The sequence below is a fragment of the Rattus norvegicus genome, chromosome 13 (assembly GCF_021556685.1).
Source record: "Rattus norvegicus strain SHRSP/BbbUtx chromosome 13, alternate assembly SHRSP_T2T, whole genome shotgun sequence".
In the NCBI taxonomy this organism is placed as follows: Eukaryota; Metazoa; Chordata; class Mammalia; order Rodentia; family Muridae; genus Rattus; species Rattus norvegicus.
The window spans coordinates 92,474,282-92,500,000 of NC_141546.1; the positions used below are offsets into that span (position 1 = coordinate 92,474,282).

A 25,719-nucleotide genomic window follows, 5' to 3' on the forward strand; every position below is an offset into this window, starting at 1 on the left:
AGAAGGGATTCCATAGTATTGTCTTTCTTCTCTTACATATCAATGTAGATTCTAAAAACTTGTGATTATGAAATATTTATAGCAGGATTTTTTCATAGTGGTTACACTTTCCACCAATCTTTGACATATTCAGTCTTTCAACATTCCAATGCTCAGAGGGTAGAGAGTGCCATTTCACTTCAATATTGTATACAGACATCCTGTTTCAAACTTTCAGTGCTGGGGCTCAATCCCAGGACCTCACACATGCTAAGCACATCCAGCCTCTAGCTCTGATATATTTCTTGTTTATGTCTTCTCTTTAACCATGACTCTTCCTATGTCTTTGTACTTAAGAAATGCTTTTTCTAGATTTAGCCTTTTTGTGTTGTTGTTAATCCATAGAGATAATATCTGGCTTTGAGTAAAGTCTACTTAGATGTAGTGTTAATCACTGCTGTGGCTTGATTAAATTAAGATTTCTATTTGAGAGGCTGGAAAGATTGCTTAGTGCTTAAGAGTGTTTGCTGCTTAATTATGAGGACCAGAGTTTAGATCCAAGTATCCATACTGGGCAGCTCTCAAAGGCCTACGACTAAAAGTGAGAAGTCGTATGTATTTGTTTGGCCTCCTCAGGCACGTGAACACCTGTGAGAATATACTCATATGGACACACACACACACACACACACACACACACACATTTGCGTGCACATGCACATACACACTAGACCCTCTCTGGAGGCAAGGAATAAAAGATAATTAGTATGGCTTCTTCTCTCCTTTTCCAGGCAACCTGTGCATGCTATTCAAGTATTCTACCACTGAGCTGCACCTCCCTAAAGCAATGTTTATTATGTATCTAGCCCACTGGTTCTTTGGTCCTTTGTTTATCCATTTTTGCCCTATTTTAAATTGACCATGAAATGTTTTTAGTATTTTATGTTGTCTCACATACGAACCTTTTAAAATAGGATCTGTTTTGTGGCAGCTGTTCTTAGATTTAGAATAATCATCTTTAAGCTACCAAAATTTAAGTTTGAATAATTAGGGCACATTCCAGTAGGACCTTATGACTATCCCTTTCTATTTTATACCCCAATCCTTTGTATGGTATAATTCTACTTCTAAATATGCTATAAATCTCATAGCACATTGTCATGTCAATATTTTACTTCAAGTAATTGTATTTTATAGAAACTCATAAATATAAATATAAAATGATAAAAATTAAAAGATGTTTATTGTTATCTTTTTGTTTCATGGGATATTTGGGTTTGATGGTTTGTTTGTTTTTTGAGAGAAGGTCTCACTATATAGGCCAGGCTGGCCTCAAACTCAAAATCTCCCTCAGCTTTCTAACTTCTGAGATTGTCAGTGTACATCACCATACCTACCCAGCAAAAGGGATAAATAAATAAGCAAGAAAGACTGATATATTTAAAGTTTTAAAAGAAATGATGTTTATTCTTTCTACTGCTAGAAATATCAGAAAAAAATCGCTAGATTTCTTTTCATAATTTGTAATAATGATGTGTTTTTATTTAATGGAATTCAATGCATGAAGTATTACTCTGAAATACACTAAAAGAAAACTTGGTAATTACTTCCTTTTCTTATTACTTTTGGTAGTTGGGGTGTAAACCAGGGTGTGTGCGGCTGTCGAGTTTCCTTCCCAGTCTCCATTCTCCACTCCCTGTACAGTAAAAATAGAAGACAGGAATTGATAGACTGCCTCTTGCCTCTCTATCACTGAAGATTTCTTTAACTTGTTTTCCTTTTCCAGCTTGCATCAAAAAAAAGCTTATTGTTTGCTTGGTCAAAAGATGTAGTTTACGCTGGATATACTAATCTTAGATTTCTGGTATTCACGACTATTTCAAAGCTAAAAGATGTTCTAAAGCTTTCCCCCGGTGACACCCTGGAAATAATGACTGTTGAGTACTTGTGGCACCCGCAGGAGGTTGCTTTTATGCTGTCCCACTGCACAGACTGCTCGACTATCAAGGACGTTCGCATAGTGCTGTTTAATTCAATGCATTCTAAATACGTGCTCCAGGACTTTGACATACAAGTGGCCAAGGAGACCCAGTTAGACTGTCGCTTTCTTTTATCAGCCATGCCGGATATGATCCTGTGGGATGGACACAGCACTTACTATAGCCACAATAATTTCACCGAAGTTGGAATTATTGAGACAGACTCAGGAAACACCAATTTGTCATTAATAGCAGAGGGCAGCAAAGTCCACAACGTCGTTGCAGGTAGGGAGTTCTCTACCCTACTGAAGTATTCTGGGTCTCATGTTAGTAATATAGAAATTGTAAATGTCCAATATGTGGAACTTTTGATGGTTACTGCTGTATATCAAGCACCTAAAGCTTAATAGAGCTCACTTTTTGGTCAACATTAAACTCTACCTTTAATTCTTTTTAAAACCTATTTTAAATGATGGTTCTTAAACTCTTTAACCTCACTTGTAAGCCACCACCCAGCAGAGGTAGTGGGAAAGAAAGGATACAGGGGAAACGGGTCTGTTTAGAAATGATTCTCTGAAGCAACTCCGGTCTATGTTGTCTGGAAATTGATAGTTCAGTTCACAGGTCATTAGGCAGCACAGTTCGATCCACTAACAAACACTTCATGGACACACCAGCAGTCTAGTTTGGTACACTCAGGTTAGCAGCAGTGGTGACATGGCCCTGGGGAGACAGCCAGGCCTCAGCCTTGGCTCGAGTCAACAGGAGGGACCAACAGGAGCACCATGAGTAGTTCTCAGCTGTGCCTCTCTCATCAGAGTGAAGATCAGCGAAGACTCGAGACCCACAAGCATTGCACAGCTAGCAGCAAGCCAAGCTTCTGTCTCTGTCACTTGGTTGAGTCCTATTTATACCCTCCAAACATCACTAATCCTTCATGTGTCTCGTGTCAGCACACTTTCTCAGCAGGTGCATCCAGCCAGCCCAAGTCTACAGAGTCCCAAAAAGTGGAGCTCAACTGCAGACCAATACATGTGTGTTGTTAACAAACAATCCTTCGTCACATGTCCTTTCACCTGTTTGCTTTAGCAGAATATCCTTTCTCTTGTGTCTGCTTCAGCTAAAAGTTCCCTCATGAGTCTGCTTTAGTCTTTCACCAGTGTCCACTTCAGGAAAACACTCCCTAAGTCGTTAACCCCAGCCAACACTATTGACTCTCCAAAGAAGCCTTAAGTTTCCACTTCATTAAATCATGATCCCATGGGCAGAAGGGCAAACTCAAAAGTTTCATTTCACTTGATTGCCAGATGCTAAGAAAATGGTAGATATATTTGTTGCAGTGAGTGGTGTTGTACTGTTTAATGTTCCTTAAGTTGACACAACTAAGCACCTCATATCATAACCCTACAAGTGAGGAGCTAGAAATCAAGGTGCCAATAGGACATGTTCTTGGGCAACCTGCAAAGGAGGAGGGGGTGGGGCAGTCTCTTAATTACTGTTTTTTGTTTTGTTTGTTCTGCCTTTACTTGTCTCACACACACATCAGTGTCTCCTTCTGTTACCACACTGTGTTTTTCACATGTGCCTCTGTTTTCATGTCCTCTGATCTTTCTTTACAAGTGTATCATATAGTATTCATGAATAAGCACAAATACACAAATTCATCACCCCCCTACAGCACACAACCACACACACTCAGACACAGGACATAGTCAGCCATAGTGGATTAGGGGCCAGCTGTATCTAACTTTATTTTTTTAAAAAAAATCATGAGTTTCCTGCACCCAAATTCTGTGGGGAAGAGAGCTGACCATCCAGGAGTGCAGACATCCCGAGGCCGCAGGACAGACTGCCACCTCTGCACACCTCGGCCCACATCCCTGGTCCAAAGGAAAACTGCACAGTGCCTCTGGACAGAGGGATTTAGGAACCCACAGTTCTGCTCTGTGCTCAGGACTGAACTGATCCCACCAAACAGCCCCCTGAACCCAAATCCCATGGGAGGTGAGTGCTGGAACTTCAGAAGTGTGGATACTCCTGAGAAGTCAGAGGAGAATACCTTCTTCCCACAGTCCAGACCCAAGAGGGAATTGCATAGTGCCAACTGTGCCCTCTGGGTGCAAGGACCTACACGAGCAATCAGGGGCTTTGATTCCCTTTGATTCCTGCCCGAGCCTAGAGCTGGAAGACAGTCTCCAGGTCTCCAGGAGCGCCACCACAGCTGAGAGCAGAGCACCTGTTCTCAGGAAAGACTGAAAGAAAACAGGAAATAAGTTCTACAGGAGTGCTGAAATAGAGGCCTACAGCAGGGCCAAGTCACTCCCAGAAACAACAAGACAAGCAAACACCAGAGACAACCCAATGGCTAGAGGCAAGCGCAGGAAACTAATGAACAGAAACCAAGACTACTTGGCATCATCAGAGCCCAGTTCTCCCACCAAAGAAAATACTGGATATCCAAACACACCAGAAAAGCAAGATTTAGATTTGAAATCACATTTTTTGATAATGATGGAGGACTTTAAGAAAGACATAAAGAACTCCCTTAGAGAAATGCAGGAAAACACAAGTAAACAAGTAGAAGCCCTTAGAGAGGAAACACAAAAATCACTTAAAGAATTACAGGAAAACACAACCAAAGAGGTGAAGGAATTGAAAATGGAAATAGAAACAATAAAGAAAGCACAAAGGTAGACAACCTTGGATATAGAAAACCAAAGGAAGAGACAAGGAGCCATAGACACAAGCATCACCAACAGAATACAAGAGATAGAAGAGAGAATCTCAGGGATAGAAGATACCATAGAAAGCATGGACACAATTGTGAAAGATAATGTAAAACACAAAAAGCAACTATTCCAAAACATACAGGAAATCCAGGACACAATGAGAAAATCAAAACTAAGGATAATAGGTATAGAAGAAAGTGAAGACTCCTAATTTAAGGGGGGCAGTAAATATATTCAACAAAATTATAGAAGAAAACTTCCCTAACCTGAAGAAAGAGATGCCCATAAACATACAAGAAGCTTACAAAACTCCAAATAGATTGGACCAGAAAAGAATTTCCTTCTGTCACATAATAGTTAAAACAGCAAATGCACAAAACAAAGAATATTAAAAGCAGTAAGGGGAAAAGGTCAAATGACATATAAAGGCAGACCTATCAGAATTACACCAGACTTCTCACCAAAGACTATGAAAGCCAGAAGATCCTGGAAAGATGTCATACAGACCCTAAGAGAGCACAAATGCCAACCCAGGCTATTGTATCCAGCAAAACTTTCAATTAACATAGATGGAGAAACCAAGATATTCCATGACAAAACCAAATTTACGCAATATATTTCTACAAATCCAGACCTACAAAGGATAATAGATGGAAAACAACACAAGAAGAGAAACTACACTGTACAGAAAGCAAGAATATAATTTCCTTGCATTGAAACCAAAAGAGAGACAAACAAACATAATTCCACCTCTAACAACAAAAATAACAGGAAGCGACAATCACTATTCCTTAATATCTCTCAAGATCAATGGACTCAATTCCCCAATAAAGAAATAAAATAACAGACTGGATAGGTAAGGAGGACCCAGCATTTTGCTGCATGCAGGAAACACACCTCAGAGACACTACCTCAGAGTAAATGGCTGGAAAACAATTCTCCAAGCAAATGGCCCTAAGAAACAAGCTGGAGTTGTCATTCTAATATCAAATAAAATTGACTTTCAACCAAGAGTCATTAAAAATAAGGAAGGACACTTTATGTTCATCAGGGGAAAAATCCACCAAGATGAACTCTCAATCCTAAATATCTATGCTCCAAATGCAAGGGCACCTGCATTCATAAAAGAAACCTTACTAAAGCTCAAAGCACACACTGCACCTCACACAATAATAGTAGGAGATTTCAACACCCCACTCTCATCACTGGACAGATCATGGAAACAGAAATTAAACAGATGAAGAAAAACTAACAGAAGTTATGAACCAATTGGATTTAACATATTTATAGAACATCCCATCCTAAAACAAAAGAATATACCTTCTTCTCAGCACCTCATGGAACCCTCTCCAAAACTGACCATATAATCGGTCACAAAACAGGCCTCACCAGATAGAGGAGGATAGAAATAATCCCATGCATCCTATCAGATCACCACGTACGAAGACTGGTCTTCAGTAACAACAATAATGACAGAAAGCCCACATATACATGGAAGTTGAACAATGCTCTACTCAATGACAACTTGGTCAAGGAAGAAATAAAGAAATTAAAGCCTTCTTAGAATTTAATGAAAATGAAGATACAACATTCCCAAACTTACGGGACACAGTGAAAGCAGTACTAAGAGGAAAACTCATAGCTCTGAGTGCCTGCAAAAAGAAACAGGAGAGAGCATGTATCAGCAGCTTGACAGCACACCTAAAAGCTCTAGAACAAAAAGAAATAAATAAACCCAAGAGGAGTAGAAGGCAGGAAATAATCAAACTCAGAGCTGAAATCAACCAAGTAGAAACAAAAAGGACCATAGAAAGAATCAACAGAACCAAAAGTTGGTTCTTTGAGAAAATCAACAAGATAGATAAACCCTTAGCCAGACTAACCAGAGGTCACAGAGAGTGTATCCAGATTAACAAAATCAGAAATGAAAAGGGAGACATAACAACAGAATCAGAGGAAATTTTAAAAAAAATCATCAGATCCTACTACAAAAGCCTATATTCAACAAAACTGGAAAATCTGGATGAAATGGACAATTTTCTAGACACATACCAGGTACCAAAGTTAAGTCAGGAACAAATAAATCATCTAAACAACCCCATAACTCCTAAAGAAATAGAAGCAATTATTAAAAGTCTCCCAACCAAAAAGAGCCCAGGTCCAGATGGGTTCAGTGCAGAATTCTATCAGACCTTCATAGAAGACCTCATACCAATATTATCCAAACTATTCCACAAAATTGAAACAGACAGAGCACTACCAAATTCCTTCTATGAAGCCACAATTACTCTTATACCAAAACCACACAAAGACCCAACAAAGAAAGAGAACTTCAGACCAATTTCCCTTATGAATATTGATGCAAAAATACTCAATAAAATTCTTGCAAACCGAATCCAAGGACACATCAAAATGATCATCCATCATGATCAAGTAGGCTTCATCCCAGGGATGCAGGGATGGTTTAATATAAGAAAATCCATCAATGTAATCCACTATATAAACAAACTCAAAGATAAGAACCACATGGACATTTCATTAGATGCTGAGAAAGCATTTGACAAAATTTAACACCCCTTCATGATAAAAGTCCTGGAAAGATCAGGAATTCAAGGTCCATATCTAAACATAGTAAAAGCAATATACAGCAAACCAGCAGCTAACATCAAACTAAATGGAGAGAAACTTGAAGCAATCCCACTAAAATCAGGGACTAGACAAGGCTGCCCACTCTCTCCCTATTTATTCAATATGGTACTCAAAGTCCTAGCCAGAGCAATCAGACAGTGAAAGGAAGTCAAAGGGATACAAATTGGAAGGGAAGAAATCAAAATATCACTATTTGCAGATGATATGATAGTGTACTTAAGCGACCCCAAAAGATCCACCAGAGAACTACTTAACCTGATAAACAACTTCAGCAAAGTGTTGGGATATAAAATTAACTCAAACAAATCAGTAGCCTTCCTCTACTCAAAGGATAAACAGGCTGAGAAAGAAATCAAGGAAATGACACCCTTCACAATAGTCCCAAATAACATAAAATATTCTTGGTGTGACTTTAACCAAGCAAGTGAAAGATCTGTATGACAAGATCTTCAAATCCCTGAAGAAAGAAATTGAGGAAGATCTTAGATTGGAAAGATCTCCCATGCTCATAGATTGGCAGGATTAATATAGTAAAAATGGCCATTTTGCCAAAAGCAATCCACAGATTCAATGCAATCCCCATCAAAATTCCTACTCAGTTCTTTATAGAGATAGAAAGAGCAATTTGGAAACTCATTTGGAATAACAAAAAACCCAGGATAGCGAAAACTATACTCAACAATAAAAGAACATCTGGGGGAATCACCACCCCTGACTTCAAGCAGTATTACAGAGCAATAGTCATAAAAACTGTATGGTATTGGTACAGAGACAGGCAGGTAGATCAGTGGAACAGAATTGAAGACCCAGAAATGAACCCACACACCTATGGCCACTTGATTTTTGACAAAGGAGCTAAAACCATCCAATGGAAGAAAGATAGCATTTTCAACAAGTGTTGCTGTTTCAACTGGAGGTTAGCATGTAGAAGAATGCAAATTGATCTATTCTTATCACCCTGTACAAAGCTTAAGTCCAAGTGGATCAAGGACCTCCACATCAAACCAGATACACTCAAACTAATAGAAGAAAAATTGGGGAAGAGTCTCAAACACATGGCACTGGGGAAAATTTCCTGAACAAAACACCAATGGCTTATGCCCTAAGATCAAGAATCGACAAATGGGATGTCATAAAACTGCAAAGCTTCTGTAAGGCAAAGGATACTGTCATTAGGACAATCGGCACCCAACGGATTAAGGAAAGATCTTTACCAATCCTACATCTGATAGAGGGCTTATATCCAAAATATACAAAGAACTCAAGAAGTTAGACTCCAGAGAGCCAAATCACCCTATTAAAAATGGGGTACAGAGCTAAACAAAACATTGGCTGCTGTTTCAGTGCCTGGAATCTCTCCTTTGGGTCTTGTGTCCGGAACCTGTGGACTAATCCTGAATGTGGTGCCTAAAGCTGGATTTCATGCCCTGCCATGGGATGGGTGGAAGAGATTGCGTAGCTTTCTCTGGTCATACTTGAGGTTTAATTAAGACACAGAGACATGCACAGAGTTTAAGGCTGTTGGCCTTTTGCTAGGGCAGAATCTCAGCTAGCCTCTAACTTAACCAGACTTCTTTGGTATTCCATCTTTCCAAGTAGTTCTCACTGCAGGCCTCCCAGTTCCCTCCCATCTTCCTTCCAATTTCCTTCTGCCTCTGTCCAGGTCTCCTTTGGTCTCCCTGCACCCTTGTGTGCCCAAGAAATCCTGCCCATACTTTCTGCCCTAGCTCCAGTGACCAGGTCTTTATTATGTAAAGAGCCATGTTCACTACTCAACTAGGAGGCTGGCAAAGGCCACTCACCAATCAGCTTGCCTTCTTTTTTTCAAAGGCAGGTGAGGAAGTGACATTTACATATCCTGTTAGCTGAGTGTTGCCAGCTTCAAATAACAATTAAGAATATACCTTTTCAAAGACAGAAAATACAATATTTGTGGGTCATCCCAACAATGGGGAGTCTCTGAGAAGGCAATGAGCAGAGCTGGGGTGGGGGTGACCTTCATTGGAGAAGCCAGGGTATTGCAGCTTTCAGAGATGTAGACTGTGTGCCAAGAACAACTGCAGGTGATGAGCGTAACCAGCTCCAGAGAGGCCAGGCAGGCTGAGGAGTTCAAGACCATCTCAGTAGCACAGCTGCCCCAGACTTTTGGGGCCCACATCCCACTACCACAATGAGCCTCAAAAACTGGGAATACTGCTGAAGGAGGATTTAACATCTGCCTTGACATCTTTCACATTTTTCTGTCCTCATCTTTCTCTCTCTTGGAATGGGAGTGCTTATTATGTGCTAATGTCCCTTGAAAGTACATATTTTGTTCATGTTTGCAGCTAAGAGTTTGACTCTCAGAAGAAACTAAACTTGGAATGTTTAAGACTGGGATAAATGTGGAGAGATGGATTCAATGTATTTTAATTGTAACATGGATAGACGTGGTCATTGTAGGGGGAGGGCAGTTCAATAGTGGACTGCGGGGGTTTAAGGCTGAATGCCAAGTTGTCAAGAAGTGGACTTTGATGGTTAATTATGATTGCCAAGCTGATTAAGGAATGCCTAAGGATATTGGTACTTGCAGGTAAGATTAAGGGGGAATGCATCCTCCGAGTGCTGCAAGGCCATCCCATAGGTTGGAGACCCAGATGAAGTAAAAGGGGAAAACACCCCACTGGGCGGGCATTCTCTCTGAACTCATCCATAACTGGGTCCAGGACGCTGAAGCAGCTCAGTAGGTCACCTTAAAGGTAATTCAAACAAGCAAACGCATGAAAGAAAGAAGTAAATAGCAAGAAAACCAACATGGATGAGAAATGGAGCAAGGAAAGTGAGATTTGGAGAAAATGGAAGGGTGGCGATGTCCCCAGTGGACAGTAGACCAGACCAAGCAGAAAACAGGATGTCAGAGGCTGAGTGTAAAGTTAAAGACATATTGCATTCAGATGGCAAAAAAAAAAAAAAAAGAACATGTGTGAGAGACTGTGTCATTATACAAGAAATTATCTTCATTAAAAGTCTACTTCAATAAAACAGCATGATTTACGATTTACTTAATATAACACATACCAGGGAGAACTCGTTTACTGCCAAGTTTGATCTCTGGGCCCCACATGGTACAAAGAGAATAAATGGCACAGATTGCCCCCTGCCCCCTAGATGTGTGCTGCAGCCCAAGCACATGACATACATATACGCACGAGTAAATCAACTTTAAAAAACTAAGTAAGCATTTCTCTGTCTTCTCTCCAGATACTACTGGAAATATTTTGGTAAAAATGGAAAATAATGATTTGTTCTACATCAAGGATGGCATTGCAGAAATAGTTCCGCTATCGAGGTGGGTAAACACGACAGCAGAGACAGCACTTGTGCTTGACAAATCTTTTCAAGTAAATATATTACACTATAATCAAAATCTCGACGAGAAGTACCAGTTACATCTACAGTCATATCCGTTGGTTCTGGAGCTACAAAGTAAAAATAAAGGTTTAGAAGACATGTGCCCATATCTGACATTTCAACACGATGTTCACAGTCAGTTTTACCATTTAGACAAAGGAGATAGCCTGACAGTTTGGACTCAAATAGTCTACCCAGAAAATCGGGGTCTCGATATTCTCGTGGATTACTATGGATCAAATATATTAACTTGGACTCAAAACACTGAGTACGAGATTGCATCAGGATTCTGTACTAAAAGTATGGTAAGTTGGTATTTTTTTAATTCTTTATTTGGGGTTTGAAAAACATTAGGTTTTTTTTGGGGGGGTGGGGGGTTGGTTGTTGCTGTTGTTGTTGACTCCTGAGCCCAAGGGAGCCATTGGACTCTGCACACCTGTAAGGAATTATGTAGATTAGGTTAGTTTCTGGGCATGCCCATGAGACATGTTTCTTGATTAGGCTAATTGAAATGGAGAGGCTGAATTGTGGATCCCAACAGGGTTTTGATCTAGATATAGGCAAGTCAGAAAACCTTTTGTTTTTTGCCCACCTGCCTTTGCTCTCTCTGATGAGTTTTTCTACCGGTTTCTGATGCCTCCAGTGTCGTCGCTGATTATTAGAACCCAAATTGCTTGTCCCTCCAACATGGAATGAAAAACAGCAGCTCTCCAGGAAACCTGCAAACTTTGAGTATCAGAATAGGCCTGCCGAGGCATCCAGCCTCCTTGATTGCACAGCTGTCGGTCTCTCAGCCTCTTCATATGAGGACAGGCATGGTTGGACTAACTAGATCATAACACGTAAACCAGTCAAAACTAGCCCACTTTAAAAGTAGCTGCCAGGCTATGACACTCTCCAGAGTGTTGAGTACAGCCACTGGTGGACCACCCAGCCTGGCTCATGGAAGGCAATCTAATAAGTCTGTGGTTTCTGTGTCCTGGAAGGGTCTTAATAGTTGAGGAAAAAGACTACCTCTTAAACAGAAGAGCTCTGTTAAACTGCACAGAAGTATGCACCCAAGAGTGCAAAGAATTAGTGCAACCATCTTGACAAACCATCTACTAATAGATACAAATGGAAGGTGTATATATATATATATACATATATATGTACATATATATATTATTTTGATGTTATGCAGTAGTATTCTTAATATATATTATAATTATACAATATTGCATTACATTATATAATGTACATAATAGTACATTATATTACACAATATACATCGTATATTGTTAGTATACACTCATACAATAAAATATTAATATAGTATATTGCTTTTCCAATTTACCTGATACATGAGCACTTTTACGTCTTCGTTTCACATCCTCAACATAGAGTAGCTCACATGGTAGCTTCTCTCCCTTCTCTCCCCTAGCTCTGCTTCCTCAGCTCAGGCTCCTCAAATATATGGAAGAATGGGCCTCTTACCTCATACAGCGGAATAGAAGCACTCAAGTATTTCCTAAGCCAGCTAGTCATGGAGTCATAAAAACATTTTAGGTGCCATGGAAAACAGTTTGTTAATTAATCAATAGACTCAAATTTGCAAGTCAAGCTTTTAGAAAATGATTTATTCTTATTGTATGTGTATTCGTGTTTTGCCTCCATGTATGTATGTGCACCACATGGTTAAAGTGCTCTCAGAGGCCAGAAGAGGACATTGAATTCTTGGAACTAGAATTACAGAAAGTTGTGAGTTCCCATGTAAGGACTGGGAACTGAGCCCAGGTCTTCTGCAAAGCCATAAGCATTCTTAACCAGTGAGTCATGTCTCCAACACTCTAGTTAGACATTTTTATACAGAACCAGAGTTACCTTTAATTCAGTTAATAACGTATTTGAGAGGACTTACCTTCTGTTTCTTATTTACTTATTTACTTAATGTAGTTATGGGTGTTTGCTTTCATGAGTTTAAATGTACCATGTACATGCAAGGAACTCACAGAGATCAGAAAAGGGCATCAGATACCCTGGTTGTAAGCCACCATGTAAGTTCAGGGACCTGAACTCTTGTCTTATGCAAGAGCTGTTAAGAATTCTAAACCATAGAGCCATGTCTCCAGTTCTGCTTTTTATTTTTAATCTTTGTATCTGTTTTTACTTATTGAGTACCTCTCTCTCTCTCTCTCTCTCTCTCTCTCTCTGTGTGTGTGTGTGTGTGTGTGTGTGTGTGTGTGTGTAGAAGTGAAGGCATGTATATACCTTGGTGCACCCATGGAGGCTAAAAGGGAAACTTTCAGGATTTGTTCTTAGGCTTCCTCCCTTGTGGGGCAGGGGCCCCTCCTTCTGCTGCTGCTGCTCCGCAGCTTCCAAGCTGGCTGGCCCATGGCCTAGAGAGCAATCCTTCTGTCTCAGTCTTCCATCTAGCTTTAGGAGTTCTGGGGCTACAGATGTACACCACCAAATCGGGCTTTTTGCATGGATCCCAGCTATCAAATGGAGGTCATCGGGTTTGTGAGAGCAACTTTACCCTCTGAGCCGCTGTAGTGGCCCATGTTTGGCTCTTCACTCCATTTTTCTCATTCACGGGTCTTGAGAGTTACATGCTCTGTATTTCTAGTCAGGTTTCCTTCATGGGTATGGAATGAATATTTAATTTACATGAATTTAAATTTAATTGAGATTTTTATTTTTCCAAACTTATTCCTTTTTTTTTAACCTCTCTCATCCAGACCACAGTTTCCCCTCCCTCTACTCCTCTTAGACCCCTTCTCCTCCCAACACACACACACACACACACACACACGCACCCCTCCCCTCTCCCCAAGATCAACTCCTCTGTTTCCCTACAGAAAAGAACATGCCAACCAGGAAAATCAATCAAACACAGCATAACAAGTTATGAAAACACTAGGCACAAGCCCCCATATCAAGGCTGGTCGAGGCAACCCCAGTAGGAGGAAAAGGGTCCCAAGAGCAGGCAAAAGAGTCAGAGACAGCCCCACTGACTAAGCTAAAAACTATAACATATTTGCAGAGGATGTAGTATGATTGTCCATGACTGTCGCCTCAGGCTCTGTGAGCCCCTGTGAGCCCAGCTTAGTTGATTCTGCACGCCATGTTCTCCGGATGCCCTCAACCCTTCTGGTTCTACAATTATCCCCAGCCCCCAACTCTTTTGCAGGGTTGCCTGAGCTCTGAGGGAAAGGAACCAGAGGGAGTCTCTCATTTGATCTCTATTTTAGAGTCATAGATCTAGAGTCCATCTTTTTTTTTCACTAGTCAATAATTTCATTACAATTTTATATAGTGATATATATTTATTTATCCAGGCTTTTCCCTTCAGAAATCTGAGTGCCCCCATTCTAAATATCTACCCTGATGCTTTAGGCACATCTTTTAACAATGTTTTTGTGAAAGGCTACTGGTGATTAAATGGGCAGTAATTGTTTATATGAAAATATATTTACCTCATGGGAGAGGTATACATATTTGCCTATGGAAAATATGTGAGTTGGGCTCTGGGTATGCGTGTCATGTCAGACATGCGGAAGTAAGAGGACAACCTGGAGTGTGTCCTCATCTTCTACCTTGTTTGAGGTAGACTCTCCGACTGCTCCTGGCTGTGCACACCAATGTGGCTAAACCACAGTTCTGGGGGTTCTTCTGTCTCCACCTCTCATCTTGCCACAGAAAGACCAAACTCAGATCCTCAGCCCCAGTGAGTGCTCTCCCCACTGAGCCATGCCCATGTCCCCAGCACTTGTAACTTTAACTCTTAACCCTCAGGTGGGCTTTCCGGTTCTGTTCCGTGCTTCCTGCGGTTTTGTACAACACAGGTAGAGGTAGGTTTTGCATGGAACTTGGGGCTGTGAAGCTCATTCTTTCCATCAGACATCTCATCAAGTATAATATCTGCACCTATCACTTCCTTCCCGTCTCTTATAGCTCTAACTAGTCGCATGTTAAACTTCCTCAAACCCTTCTTTGTGAGTCTTCTACTCACTTGTGCATCTACTTTGTCTTCTTATCTCTCTGGGATGCATTCGTACAACATCTTCTAGTCAGTTTTCCACATCAGTACTCCTCATGTCTGACCTGTTACTACCATTGTATCTGGCATTTATGAAAATATCCATGTGTTTAAGTTGTGTTCCTGTATTAAGTTTAGCTGTGCTATTCCTTATGGAAGACTCTTCTCTGTTGTTTTTAAAATGCACTAATATATTTAGTAGCTGGCTGTTTATTCTGAAAACACCAACTATTCCTTCACTGTTCATACTATAGGTTTTAAGTAGACTATTACATTCACAAAATATACTTCTTATTATTTTCTTTTCTCTTTTCTTTTCTTGGATATTTTCTATCAAATGTTATCCCCTTTCCCAGGTTCCCCTCAGGAAACCCCCTATCCCATTCCCCTCCCCCTGCTTCTATGAGTGTGTTCCCCCACCCACCCATCCTCTCCCTCTGGCCTCCCCATCCTGGCATTCCCCTATACTGGGGCATCCAGTCTTCACAGGACCAAGGGCCTCTCATCCCACTGATGCCCAACAAGGCCACCCTCTGCTAATATGCGGCTGGAGCACTGGGTCACTCCATGTGTACTCTTGGTTGGTGGTTTAGTCCCTGAGAGCTCTCAGGGGTCTGTTTGGTTGATATTGTTGTTCTTATGGGGTTGCAAACCCCTTCAGCTCCTTCAGTCCTTTCTCTAACGCCTCCATTGTGTACCCCATTCTCAGTCTGATAGTTGGCTGTGAACGTCAGCCTCTGTATATTTCGCAGGCTCTGACAAAGCCTCTCAGGAGACAGCTATATCAGGCTCCTGTCAGCATGCACTTCTTGGCATCAGCAATAGTGTCTTGGTTTGGTGACTGTATATGGGATGGATCCCCAGGTGGGGCAGTCTGTGGCCTTTTCTCCAGTCTCTGCTCCACACTTTGTCACTGTATTTCCTCCTGTGAGTAACAAAATACACTTCTAAGAAGATCTGTAACATAGTTTCAATGCTTATAATCTAAGACAATATATGTATTTGGGCATCATTTCAAAGACAGTCATCATCGAACCTTGGAGACTGGAGACTATGGTTACATTTCATAAAAGGAAACAAAAATTCGGAAACTATTCATAAGCAAGCACATTCTCATCAGTTTAACCAACTCTTGACTCATAAGGAAAAAGAGTAGTTTGCAACAGAATACAGGGATAAATCTGATCACAGTCCCACTGAACTTCACAGGCTGCAGCTTTATCAGATTGAGTATTTTGTGGTGTTCCCCTTAGTAGCCAGCATCTATCTTATCACCAAGAATTTCTAGAGGAACCTAATGTGTTCTCATCAAAACAGATTACCAAGAACCACATTTACATGATCTCTTCCTAAAGACTATACACACCTGTGTGAACACAGAGACCTGCCCAGAAGCAGCATGTGGATTTGAGTTTTGTACTTAGTGTACATGTATGTGCAGGGCTGAGGAAGTTCGCTCCACTCTCCTGTCTGTTCTGTGATTGGTCTTTACTCCCAGTCAACCATGACCTCATAAAATGTGGAAGATGATATCCATGTTCCTGCAGGAAAGGAGACAGGAATAGACTTGCTACAAGGGTTTTTAAATCTCTCAAAAGACAACAGAAGAGAGGGTCCTGGCAACTAGTCTACCTGTAGATAGCACTGAAGACTTGTAAAAGGCTTCACAGAGATAAGCACTGGAAAGCAAAATTACATTATAGTCTTTGCAGCTCAGGAAATAAGTAAATAATCAAAACAAGCGTGCTGCAGTGAAAAAAGCTAAGTGATGGGTGAGAAGTATGGTCAAGATAATTTAAAATTAAAAGGGACTAGGGAGCGGACTCAGTCAGTGAAGTGCTCACCGTACAAAGCACAAGGACATAAGTTTGGTCCCCAGAACCCACATTTCCAAAACCCAAGTTTGGTAGCACATGCTTTAAATCCCAGCATTTTGTTATTAAAGACAGAAAGATCCCTAGCTGGGACTCACCACCAGCCAGCCTGACCTACTTGGCAAGCCCCAGACTAGTGAGAGAGGGGACAGTCTGGAGAATCCAGGCACCATTCCTGGCACCTACATAGTCACTCCCAACCATCTGTAACTCCAGTTCCAGAGGATCTGATGCTCGTTTTGGCTCTGAGGATACTGCATTCATGTAGCACGCATACATACAAACATGCAGGTAGCACACATACAAAAATGCATGTAGCACGCATACATACAAACATGCAGGTAGACACATAAAAGAACAAAAGATTATTTTAGGAACCGGAATGGTACCTGAGGAATGACACCTGAGGTTGTTCTCTGGCTTCAACAAGCAACACGTACATACACACACACCCCAAATTAAAGGAGAGTAAAATGTAACAAAGGAAAATAATGTATACATAATTGAGATTTTACAAGAGAAAAGATGTTGGGGGTGGAGGAGGACAAGTAATAGCTCAGGCTATGAAGTCATTTTTCACCAAGTCCGATGATCTGACTTTAATCCTCAAGACACACTCGGTAGAGAGAGAGAACCAACCCCTGCAAGTTGTCCTCTGAGCTTTACATGTATCCCACGCACACTGCTGCCCCATGCCTATCACACAGAGAAACACACACACAGGATAGATAGATAGATAGATAGATAGATAGATAGATAGATAGATAGATAGATAGATAGATAGATAGATAGATAAAAAATAAACCTCAAGAATATTGTTTTTCTTACTCAAGATTTAAATGTCTAAAAGTATACAATGTGTCTTAGAGAACTTGGTCTGCAGTGATGCGCAGTGGGAGCAGGTCTGGTGTTTCTGGACCTACAAACCTAAATGACACTAACTTCCTACCTTTTCTGCTCTACAGAAAGTTTTCAATTTTCTTTTCAGATAACAAGGTTTTTTCAGACAACCAATTACGAATCAGTAAAGAATTACTATGATTTAGAGTAAGTATGTACTTTAAATGTTCTTTGGTTGTTTTTTTGGTTCTTTTTTTCGGAGCTGGGGACCGAACCCAGGGCCTTGTGCTTCCTAGGCAAGCGCTCTACCACTGAGCTAAATCCCCAACCCCCTTTGGTTTTTTGATATGTTTTTTTTTTTAAACGAACTCACACCCTTTTAAGTCTCCGAATTTCAAAACCCTTTGCATGCCCCAATATATGAGAAATTAGTATTTACCCTTTAAAATGTAAATGAATTTTATAAATGAGTGGAAAGTCGTCTAAAGGTTCTTCTTCTTGCCCCTGAAGATGGCAAGACTGACTGCCCCATCTTAGCTTGCCTTGCAACTGTAGCAGACAGCTGAAGCAACTAGATTCAAAGGAGAACGGTTAGTCTGAAGTGTCGAGTCACACATGAGAGACTCCATTGCTTCTAGAACTGTGGCAAGGCAGTAGCAGCAGAACAAGAGTAGAACATGATAGATTCCATGAGTCAGGTACCAAGGAGGGAAAAAAAAAAAACCGAGGTCCACATTTTCCTTTAAGGATACCAACCCCTAAGGTCCATCATCTCCTGATGGTGCCATCCTGGGGTCCATGTCGCATGTAAGCTGTTAAGTCATTCTTATCTAAACCCAACAGGCTGCTTCTTAACTCTATCGTTTCCATGCCTGTTTGATCATTAATTCCCACCTGAAAGTCACTACATGCTATCCTCAATCAAAGGGAAGAACTCCCCATAATAGCCTTCGCTGTGAACAGAAAGAGTACTTGCATATCAGAACCCATTTCCAGTGACCAACACCAAACAAGGAACTCATTAGAAAATCCCAAGTGCTAATGAATGCTGTTAATAAAGTGGGGGCCAAGGAGTCAGCTCAATAAGCACAGTGCCTGCCACATACACATAAGGACCTGAATTTGGGCCTCCAGCACCCACATAAAAGCTAGGCATGGTGGCACATGTCTGTAACCCTGGCACTGGGGGCAGGGAGACACAGGACAGTCCTTGGAGCTCATTGGTTAGCCAATCTAGTCCAATCATGAGGTCCTGGTACAGAAAGAAACCATGTCTCAAAACTTAAGGTAGACAGTGATCAAGAAAGACATCTGATGTCAACCTCTGGCCCCCATTACCACATACATGTATGTACATATGCATGTACATTCACCTGTTTTATATATATATATATATATATATATATATATATTATGAGCACACACATAGAAAAATGCGCACACACACACACACACACACACACACACACACACACACCACAAAGGAGAAAGAAAAGACAAGATGGCAGAGCAGTGGCCAGAAAGAACTATGAGGAAATGCTCCTTGTACACAGTTGTCAGAAGAGGTACTATTACCCCTCATTGTTCACCCTTTGGCTCTTCTGGGTTTGTTGGTTAGTTTGATGTGCTCTGGATTCATCTGGAAGATGGATTCATCTGAACATGCCTTTGGAAGATCATCATGATTAGGTTAACTGAGGAGGGAAGACCTGACCATTCTAAGTGGGGCCATTCCCAGGAGTGCTGGCTGGTTTTATGTCAACTTGACACAGCTGCTAGAGTCATCTGAAATGAGGGAACCACAACTGAGAAGATGTCCCCATAAGATCCAGCTATAGGACATTGTCTTAATTAGTGATGGGGGAGGGTCCAGCTCATGGTGGGTGGTGTCATCCCTGAGGTGGTGGTCCTGGGTTCTATAGGATAAAGCAGACTGAACAAGCCATGAGGAGCAAGCCAGTAAGCAGCACCCTCAGTGGCCTCTACATCAGTCTCCTCCTGGGAATTTCTGTCCTATTTGAGTTCCTAACCTGACATCCTTCAATGATGAATAGCGATAGGAAAGTATAAGCTCAATAAACCCTGTCCTCCACTTTGGTCATGGTGCTTTGCTTAGGGGCTTTATCCCAGCAGTAAGAACCCTGACTGAGACACCTAGGGTGGAAGAAGGAAAAGGTAGGCAGGTACAAGCATCCACCCTTCTCAGCTCCCTGACTGTGGGTGTGGCAATCCACTATTCCAACTCCTGACAGCCTTGACTGCCTCATGAAGATGGACTGCACCTAAGACCTGAGAGCTCAGGCTCCACTCCCCTTTAGTCGATTTGGTCAGGGCACTTTATCACAGCCACAGAAAAATCACTATTGGACCTATCAAAGGTATTGGTACCATTAGGGATTTTTGGATTTTTGGATGTTTGCTGAGAATTACATAGTAGACCGCACATAAAGTTCTCTAATGTACTTTCTTTTCCCTAGCCCACCCTAGCACCCCCCAAAGTAGAATCTTGTCAGGACATGAAATGTCTGAATCGTACCCTCAGATGTTCTGTGGCTGCTGTTTTTGCAACCTCTACTTTGCCCAAACAGTAAATGATCTGTGTACACTTGATGACTAAGAAAGGCACCATAGATAACCTTTCTTGGTGTTCAAATCGGTTTGCACACTTTAATGCGGTTAGGAGGTGAATTACTCTTCATTGTTTCAAAGGTGTTGCCAATGGGGTAGGAACCCCTATGGGCAAAAGGAAGAACACATTGAGGAGAAAGCACCTGGTGTAGAACCCCAGGATTCAGGGACTCAGGATACTTGCAAAGGGCATGAGATCCCCCCTAAAATGCTGGTGGATGCTCACTTCTGTTTCCTGCTATGCCACACATCTGGTCAAGGTGTGGGTGGGCTCCAAAGAAGGGAGCAGAGTTCAGCAGTACAGCAATGAAGAGCTACCTTGATGGACTTAGCTGTCCCGAGAGCTTCTTTATCTCCTCAGAGGGAGTCAACCCCACCATGCAATAGGACTTCACATGTGTTCTACATGAAGACAGATTCTTGTCACCTGTTCTCATTCTACAATAACCTATGTGGATTGTTTCTCTTAGAAAAAAGAACACAGGTCTCACACTTATAAAGATACGACCTAGTGAATATACAAGAACATGTCCAACAGTCATACCGGTAGGTGCCATGGGGTGAAAAATCAATTTTTTTTCTTCAAAATAATATATAGTCAGGGGCTGGGAGATGAGTCAGTGGGTAAAGCTATTGGCACACAACATTAAGGACTGGTGTTTGAATCCTCAGAACTCATATTCATGCTGGGTGGGTACAGCAGCACACCTGAAATTCCAGCTACGCTATTAAAATGAATTTCCTATTAATAACACAGAGTTAGTCCTCACTATGTCCCATCTGGGCTGCTCTAACTCCAATTGGCCAGCCCTTGTTTCCATGCTTTCTTGACTCCTAACTCATGGCATCTTTCTCCTTTCTCCACCTTCTTCTCTCCTCATGGTCTTTTCCAACCCCAAACCTAGGAACACCATCCCTGCCTATCTCAATTCTGTCTAGCTATAGGCTGTAGGTATCTGTATTCACCAATCAGAAATAACTTGGGAGCAAGGTTACAGTGGGTCCTGTCTAGGTGTGGATTCTCTTGTCTCTGGGGCAACCAGGCCTTGGAGACCCACATTTAGCATTACAGTACATAACAGACCAAACCTCAACAAGGAACAATCCTGCCCTGTCCCTGAACTGAAGAGAAATGGTTTCACTTAGTTCTGGGTCAGAAAGTCCCAAGCACATCTAGAAGGCCATGTGCCTTCCCTGCAGCTGTAGTTTCCTTAGAAAACAGGCTTTTGCAAGCTTCCTCTTCTTACAGCTCCTTTTCCAGGTCCATCTTCAAGACAACTCTGATTTCTAATCCTAGCTGTGGTCACTGGTCCAAGGTTTGTGATTTTGACAACACAGACCAGGATGAGGACGGGGTATTACAAGTGAAATCATCATGGGACAGACACCATTTGTCCCGACCATGACAAAGTTGAGGAATTGAGCTACCCTTTGATGGGGATTGGGATGGCTTAATAAACATCAAAAGACCGGGCTGTGCTTCTGAACCTATTTCAGAGGGGAAAGTGGAATGATTGTAGTTTATACAGGATGTAAGTCAGTTTTGCTGGGAGAATAAACTGCATCCCAGATGGTTAGCAGATGGAACCCAGGCACTCCCCTTGTAGGGTAGGCCTCAGACAGAAGGCTTTAAGAGGCAGGGGAGAGAGAACCAGACCCCTGGCTCTGACAGAAACACGGACAGTTCTGCAAAGTTGAAGGCAGTCATCTGCTGTTTTATTCTCCTTTTGACCTGTTATATTTTCAACCTTGTCTTTTATTTTTTAAAAGATTTATTATATATATAAGTACACTGTCGCTGTCTTCAGACACACCAGAGGAGGGCATCAGATCTCATTACACATGGCTGTGAGCCACCATGTGGTTGCTGGGATTGAACTCAGGACCTCTGGAAGAGCAGTCAGTGCTCTTAACCTCTGAGCCATCTCTCTAACCCCAACCCTGTCTTCTTAAGCTTTCTTTTAAAGCTGACACAGTCATTATTTTAGCTACAGAAGCCGTGCCTAATTTTTAGGCAATATGATTCTAAACATTGACAGAGTAAAGTGTTGGCCAAGGGTTCTTCCTTAATGGCAGAGATTCATGAAGTTAACCTTCTTTCAACTTTAAATCCAGTGTGTCTGGTAGGAAAAGCAAAAAAAAAAAAAAAAGTCTCTTATTTTCAGAGCATAGTCATAATTCTACCATATCCTTTGTGGTAAAACATTGGATTTCCTCAACAATGGAGGGACTCGGGCAAATACAATATATTTATCAAATCGTGGTCAGGCAAAAAACAGGAGGATTAGTTGAGTCCAAGAGTTCAGGAACAACCTGAACAATGTAACAAGGTCCTATATCCAAAGTAAAAAGAGTATATATATATATATATATATATATATATATATATATATATATATATATACACATATATATATATACACATATATATATATGTGTGTGTGTGTGTGTGTGTGTGTGTATGTGTATGTGTATATATATGTATATATCACATCCCATCAGATTGCAATAGATTTTTGTACATATGTATGTATATATATATATATATGTACATGTATAAAGTATAAGTGAATTTGGGCACATGTGTTTGTGTGGTCACAACTATGGAGGGGCAAGATTGCTGTCAGGTACCTTCTCAATGCATTCCATTCCACCTTACATATTGAGATGGGGTCTCTCCCACAGCAGAGTTTCATTTGGTTCTTTGAATGTTACCCCTTTCCACATAGGGTGTCCGCATGATGACACCTTCGCTTTCTCGCTGCACTCCAGAGTGTCACCTCTCACAGTAGGGCAGACACTGTACTGGCTGCTAGGCTCCCGTGTCTACAGGTAGTTTATTGTCTTTAGACAAATAAATACGGATGCTGGGAAGCAGAAACACATGGTTTCCTGTAATGATAGCATGTGCAAGGAAACAGTAGGATATCACACATGTGAGGGGAGCACATTTAAAACAGACAACAGAGGCCCAGTATGAAGCCTGACAGTAGTTGACCTGTTAGTCCTCTGATTGCACATAAGGGGAGGGGAAACCAGAATGAGCAAACCAAGAGAGGCTACGCATGCAAGGCCATTCGATTCCCTGGCAGGGTTCCCTTTGAATTAAGTGCGTGAGAGATACCTGCTGGCAGAGTCTACCATGCAGGCTGCAACCATGGAGTTGGGAGGGCCGCAGCAGCAGAGGCTCAGCCCCAAGATATCTCAGTAGGTATATGCAAATATTATAAAATCTGGGACACTCCTGGTGAGCATTTCAGATAAGGGAAGAAATTAAGTCTGTGTTTCTAATCTAAACTAGAACCACCACTGGCTCGAACTCTACCTCAGATCATGCAAGTCAGACCTGCTGAGCTTACTTTGTAAAATTACTTCATTTGTAGGTGTTCGAAATTAGTGTTGGCTGCGACCCCACTAAATACATTCAAGTACAAGGGTAAGTATATCGTTGGGTCTTACTCTGTTGAGGTTTGGTCTTTTGCTACGTATCGTAATGCCACATATTGGCCCCAAGGCCTGGTTGCCCCCAGGGACAAGAGAATCCACATGCAGACCCAAGTAACACTATGTGACCTTGCCCCGCAACTTATCCCTGATTGGTGAATAAAGATGCCTACAGCCTAGAGCTGGGAAGAATTGAGACAATTGTGTTGGTTTAAATGTGCTTGGGCCAAGGAGTGGCACTATTAACGGGTGCGGTCCTGTTGGAGTAGGTGTGGCTTTGATGGAGGAAGTGTATATCACCATTAGGGTGGGCTTGGAGACCCTCCTCCTAGCTGCCTGAGGATGCCCAGTCTGTTCTTGGCTTCCTTTGGATGAATATGTAAAATTCTTAGCTCCTCCTGTGCTGTGTCTGACTGCAAGCTACCATGCTCCCACCTTGATGATGATGGCCGGAACCTCTGTAATCTGTAAGCCAGCCCCAATTAAATGTTGTCCTTAGAGTTTCCTTGGTCATGGTGTCTCTTTACAGCAGTAAAACTCTAAGGCAGAAGTTGGTACCAGGGACCGGGTTATTGCTGTGATAGGCCTGATCATGTTTTTGTTTGGAGAAGTGTGACTTTGGGGACTTAGGATTTGGGAAGCAGTGCAATGCTTTAAGTGGGGCGTACGGGGCCATCCTAGTCGGAGCGTGGTGCTGAGGATGACTTTATCTGTGCAAACTTGGCCCAAGAGGTTTAGTATGTGGCCTAGAGACTTTTTTTTAATATTTTGGTGAAGAATATATTTCTGCTTTTACCATTGTCTGAAGAGTCTGCCTGAGGCTAAGTGAAGACATTTAGAGTAATTGACTTGATAAAGGAAGTCTCAAAACAGCTGGGTATGAATTGTGTCACGTGCTTACTAAAGTTGACTTGCATGAAGAGTGTTTTAATGCAGAGGAGCAAGCTGAGAAGGGAAAAGTACAGAATACACGCTTCCGGGGCACTGGGAAGTAGAATGGAGCTGAGTCCCACACTCAAGGAGACACCAGATATGTGGAGTAGAGATCTCAGAGCTTATATTGTTCATGCTTTTGCAGTGAAACCAGGGACTTGGTTATTGCCAAGTTCATTTAGACTCTTAATCAGAAATGAACTACAGCCCAGAAATGGAGAACACAGCTGCCATCCAGATCTTTAGGCTGGAAGCTGGAAAACACAGGCTTTTGATCCAGGTCTTGAGGATTAGTGGCCATGAAGAGCCTCAGCCTAGGCATAGGCACACACCATTTTTTAGAAAAAAATTTTACTTTTACACTCCAGATTTTATTCCCCTCCCAGGTCACCTTACAACTGTTCCACATCCCTTCTCCCCCCCACACTCTCCCCTCTCCCCTCTCCACAAGGATGTCCCCACCCCCCACCCCACCAGACCTCTAAACTCCCTGGGCCTCCAGTCTCTTGAGGGTTAGGTGCATCTTCTCTGACTGAACCCAGACCTGGGAGTCCTCTGCTGTGTATGTGTTGGGGGCCTCATCTCAATCAGCCCGGTACATGCTGCCTGGTTGCTGATCCACTGGATGGTTTTAGTTCCTTCGTCAAAGATCAAGTGACCATAGGTGTGTGGGTTCATTTCTGGGTCTTCAATTCTAGTCCACTGATCTATCTGCCTGTCTCTTACCAATACCGTACAGTATTTTATCACTATTGCTCTGTAATACTGCTTGAAGTCAGGGATGGTGATTCCTCCAGAAGTTCTTTTATTGTTGAGGATAGTTTTAGCTACCCTGGGTTTTTTGTTATTCCAGACGAATTTGCAAATTGCTTTCTAATTCCATGAAGAATTGAGTTGGAATTTTGATGGGGATCTCATTGAATCATTGTGTCCTGAATTTCCTGGATGTTTTGGGTTAGGAGTTTTTATGTTTTGAATTTTCTTTGACCGTTGTGTCAGTCCCTTCCACGGTATCTTCTACACCTGAGATTCTCTCTTCTATCTCTTGTACTCTGTTGGTGATTCCTCCCCCCCCCCCCCCCCCCCCGGAGCCGAGGACCAAACCCAGGGCCTTGCGCTTGCTAGGCAAGCGCTCTACCACTGAGCTAAATCCCCAACCCCTCTGTTGGTGGTTCTTACATCTGTAGTTCCTGACCTCTTTCCTAGGTTTTCCATTTCCAGGTTTGCCTCCATTTGTGTTTTTTTTTAATTAT

At 41.8% G+C, this 25,719-nt stretch overlaps 1 protein-coding gene across 17 annotated transcripts in view; it reads left to right on the forward strand.

Moving 5' to 3' along the window:
* Catspere (catsper channel auxiliary subunit epsilon) overlaps positions 1–25,719 on the forward strand; it is a 151,092-nt gene that overhangs the window by 80,602 nt on the left and 44,771 nt on the right. For 12 of the 17 annotated variants that reach the window (XM_087581704.1, XM_087581696.1, XM_087581698.1 and 9 more), the window contains 5 exons: positions 1,766–2,243; positions 10,577–11,031; positions 17,610–17,668; positions 20,560–20,635; positions 23,473–23,525. In XM_087581704.1, coding sequence (XP_087437830.1) covers positions 1,766–2,243; positions 10,577–11,031; positions 17,610–17,668; positions 20,560–20,635; positions 23,473–23,525 — 1,121 coding nt within the window. The remainder of the gene's footprint in view (positions 1–1,765; positions 2,244–10,576; positions 11,032–17,609; positions 17,669–20,559; positions 20,636–23,472; positions 23,526–25,719) is intronic. The other 5 variants (XM_087581701.1, XM_087581699.1, XM_087581700.1 and 2 more) reach the window with 3 other exon arrangements.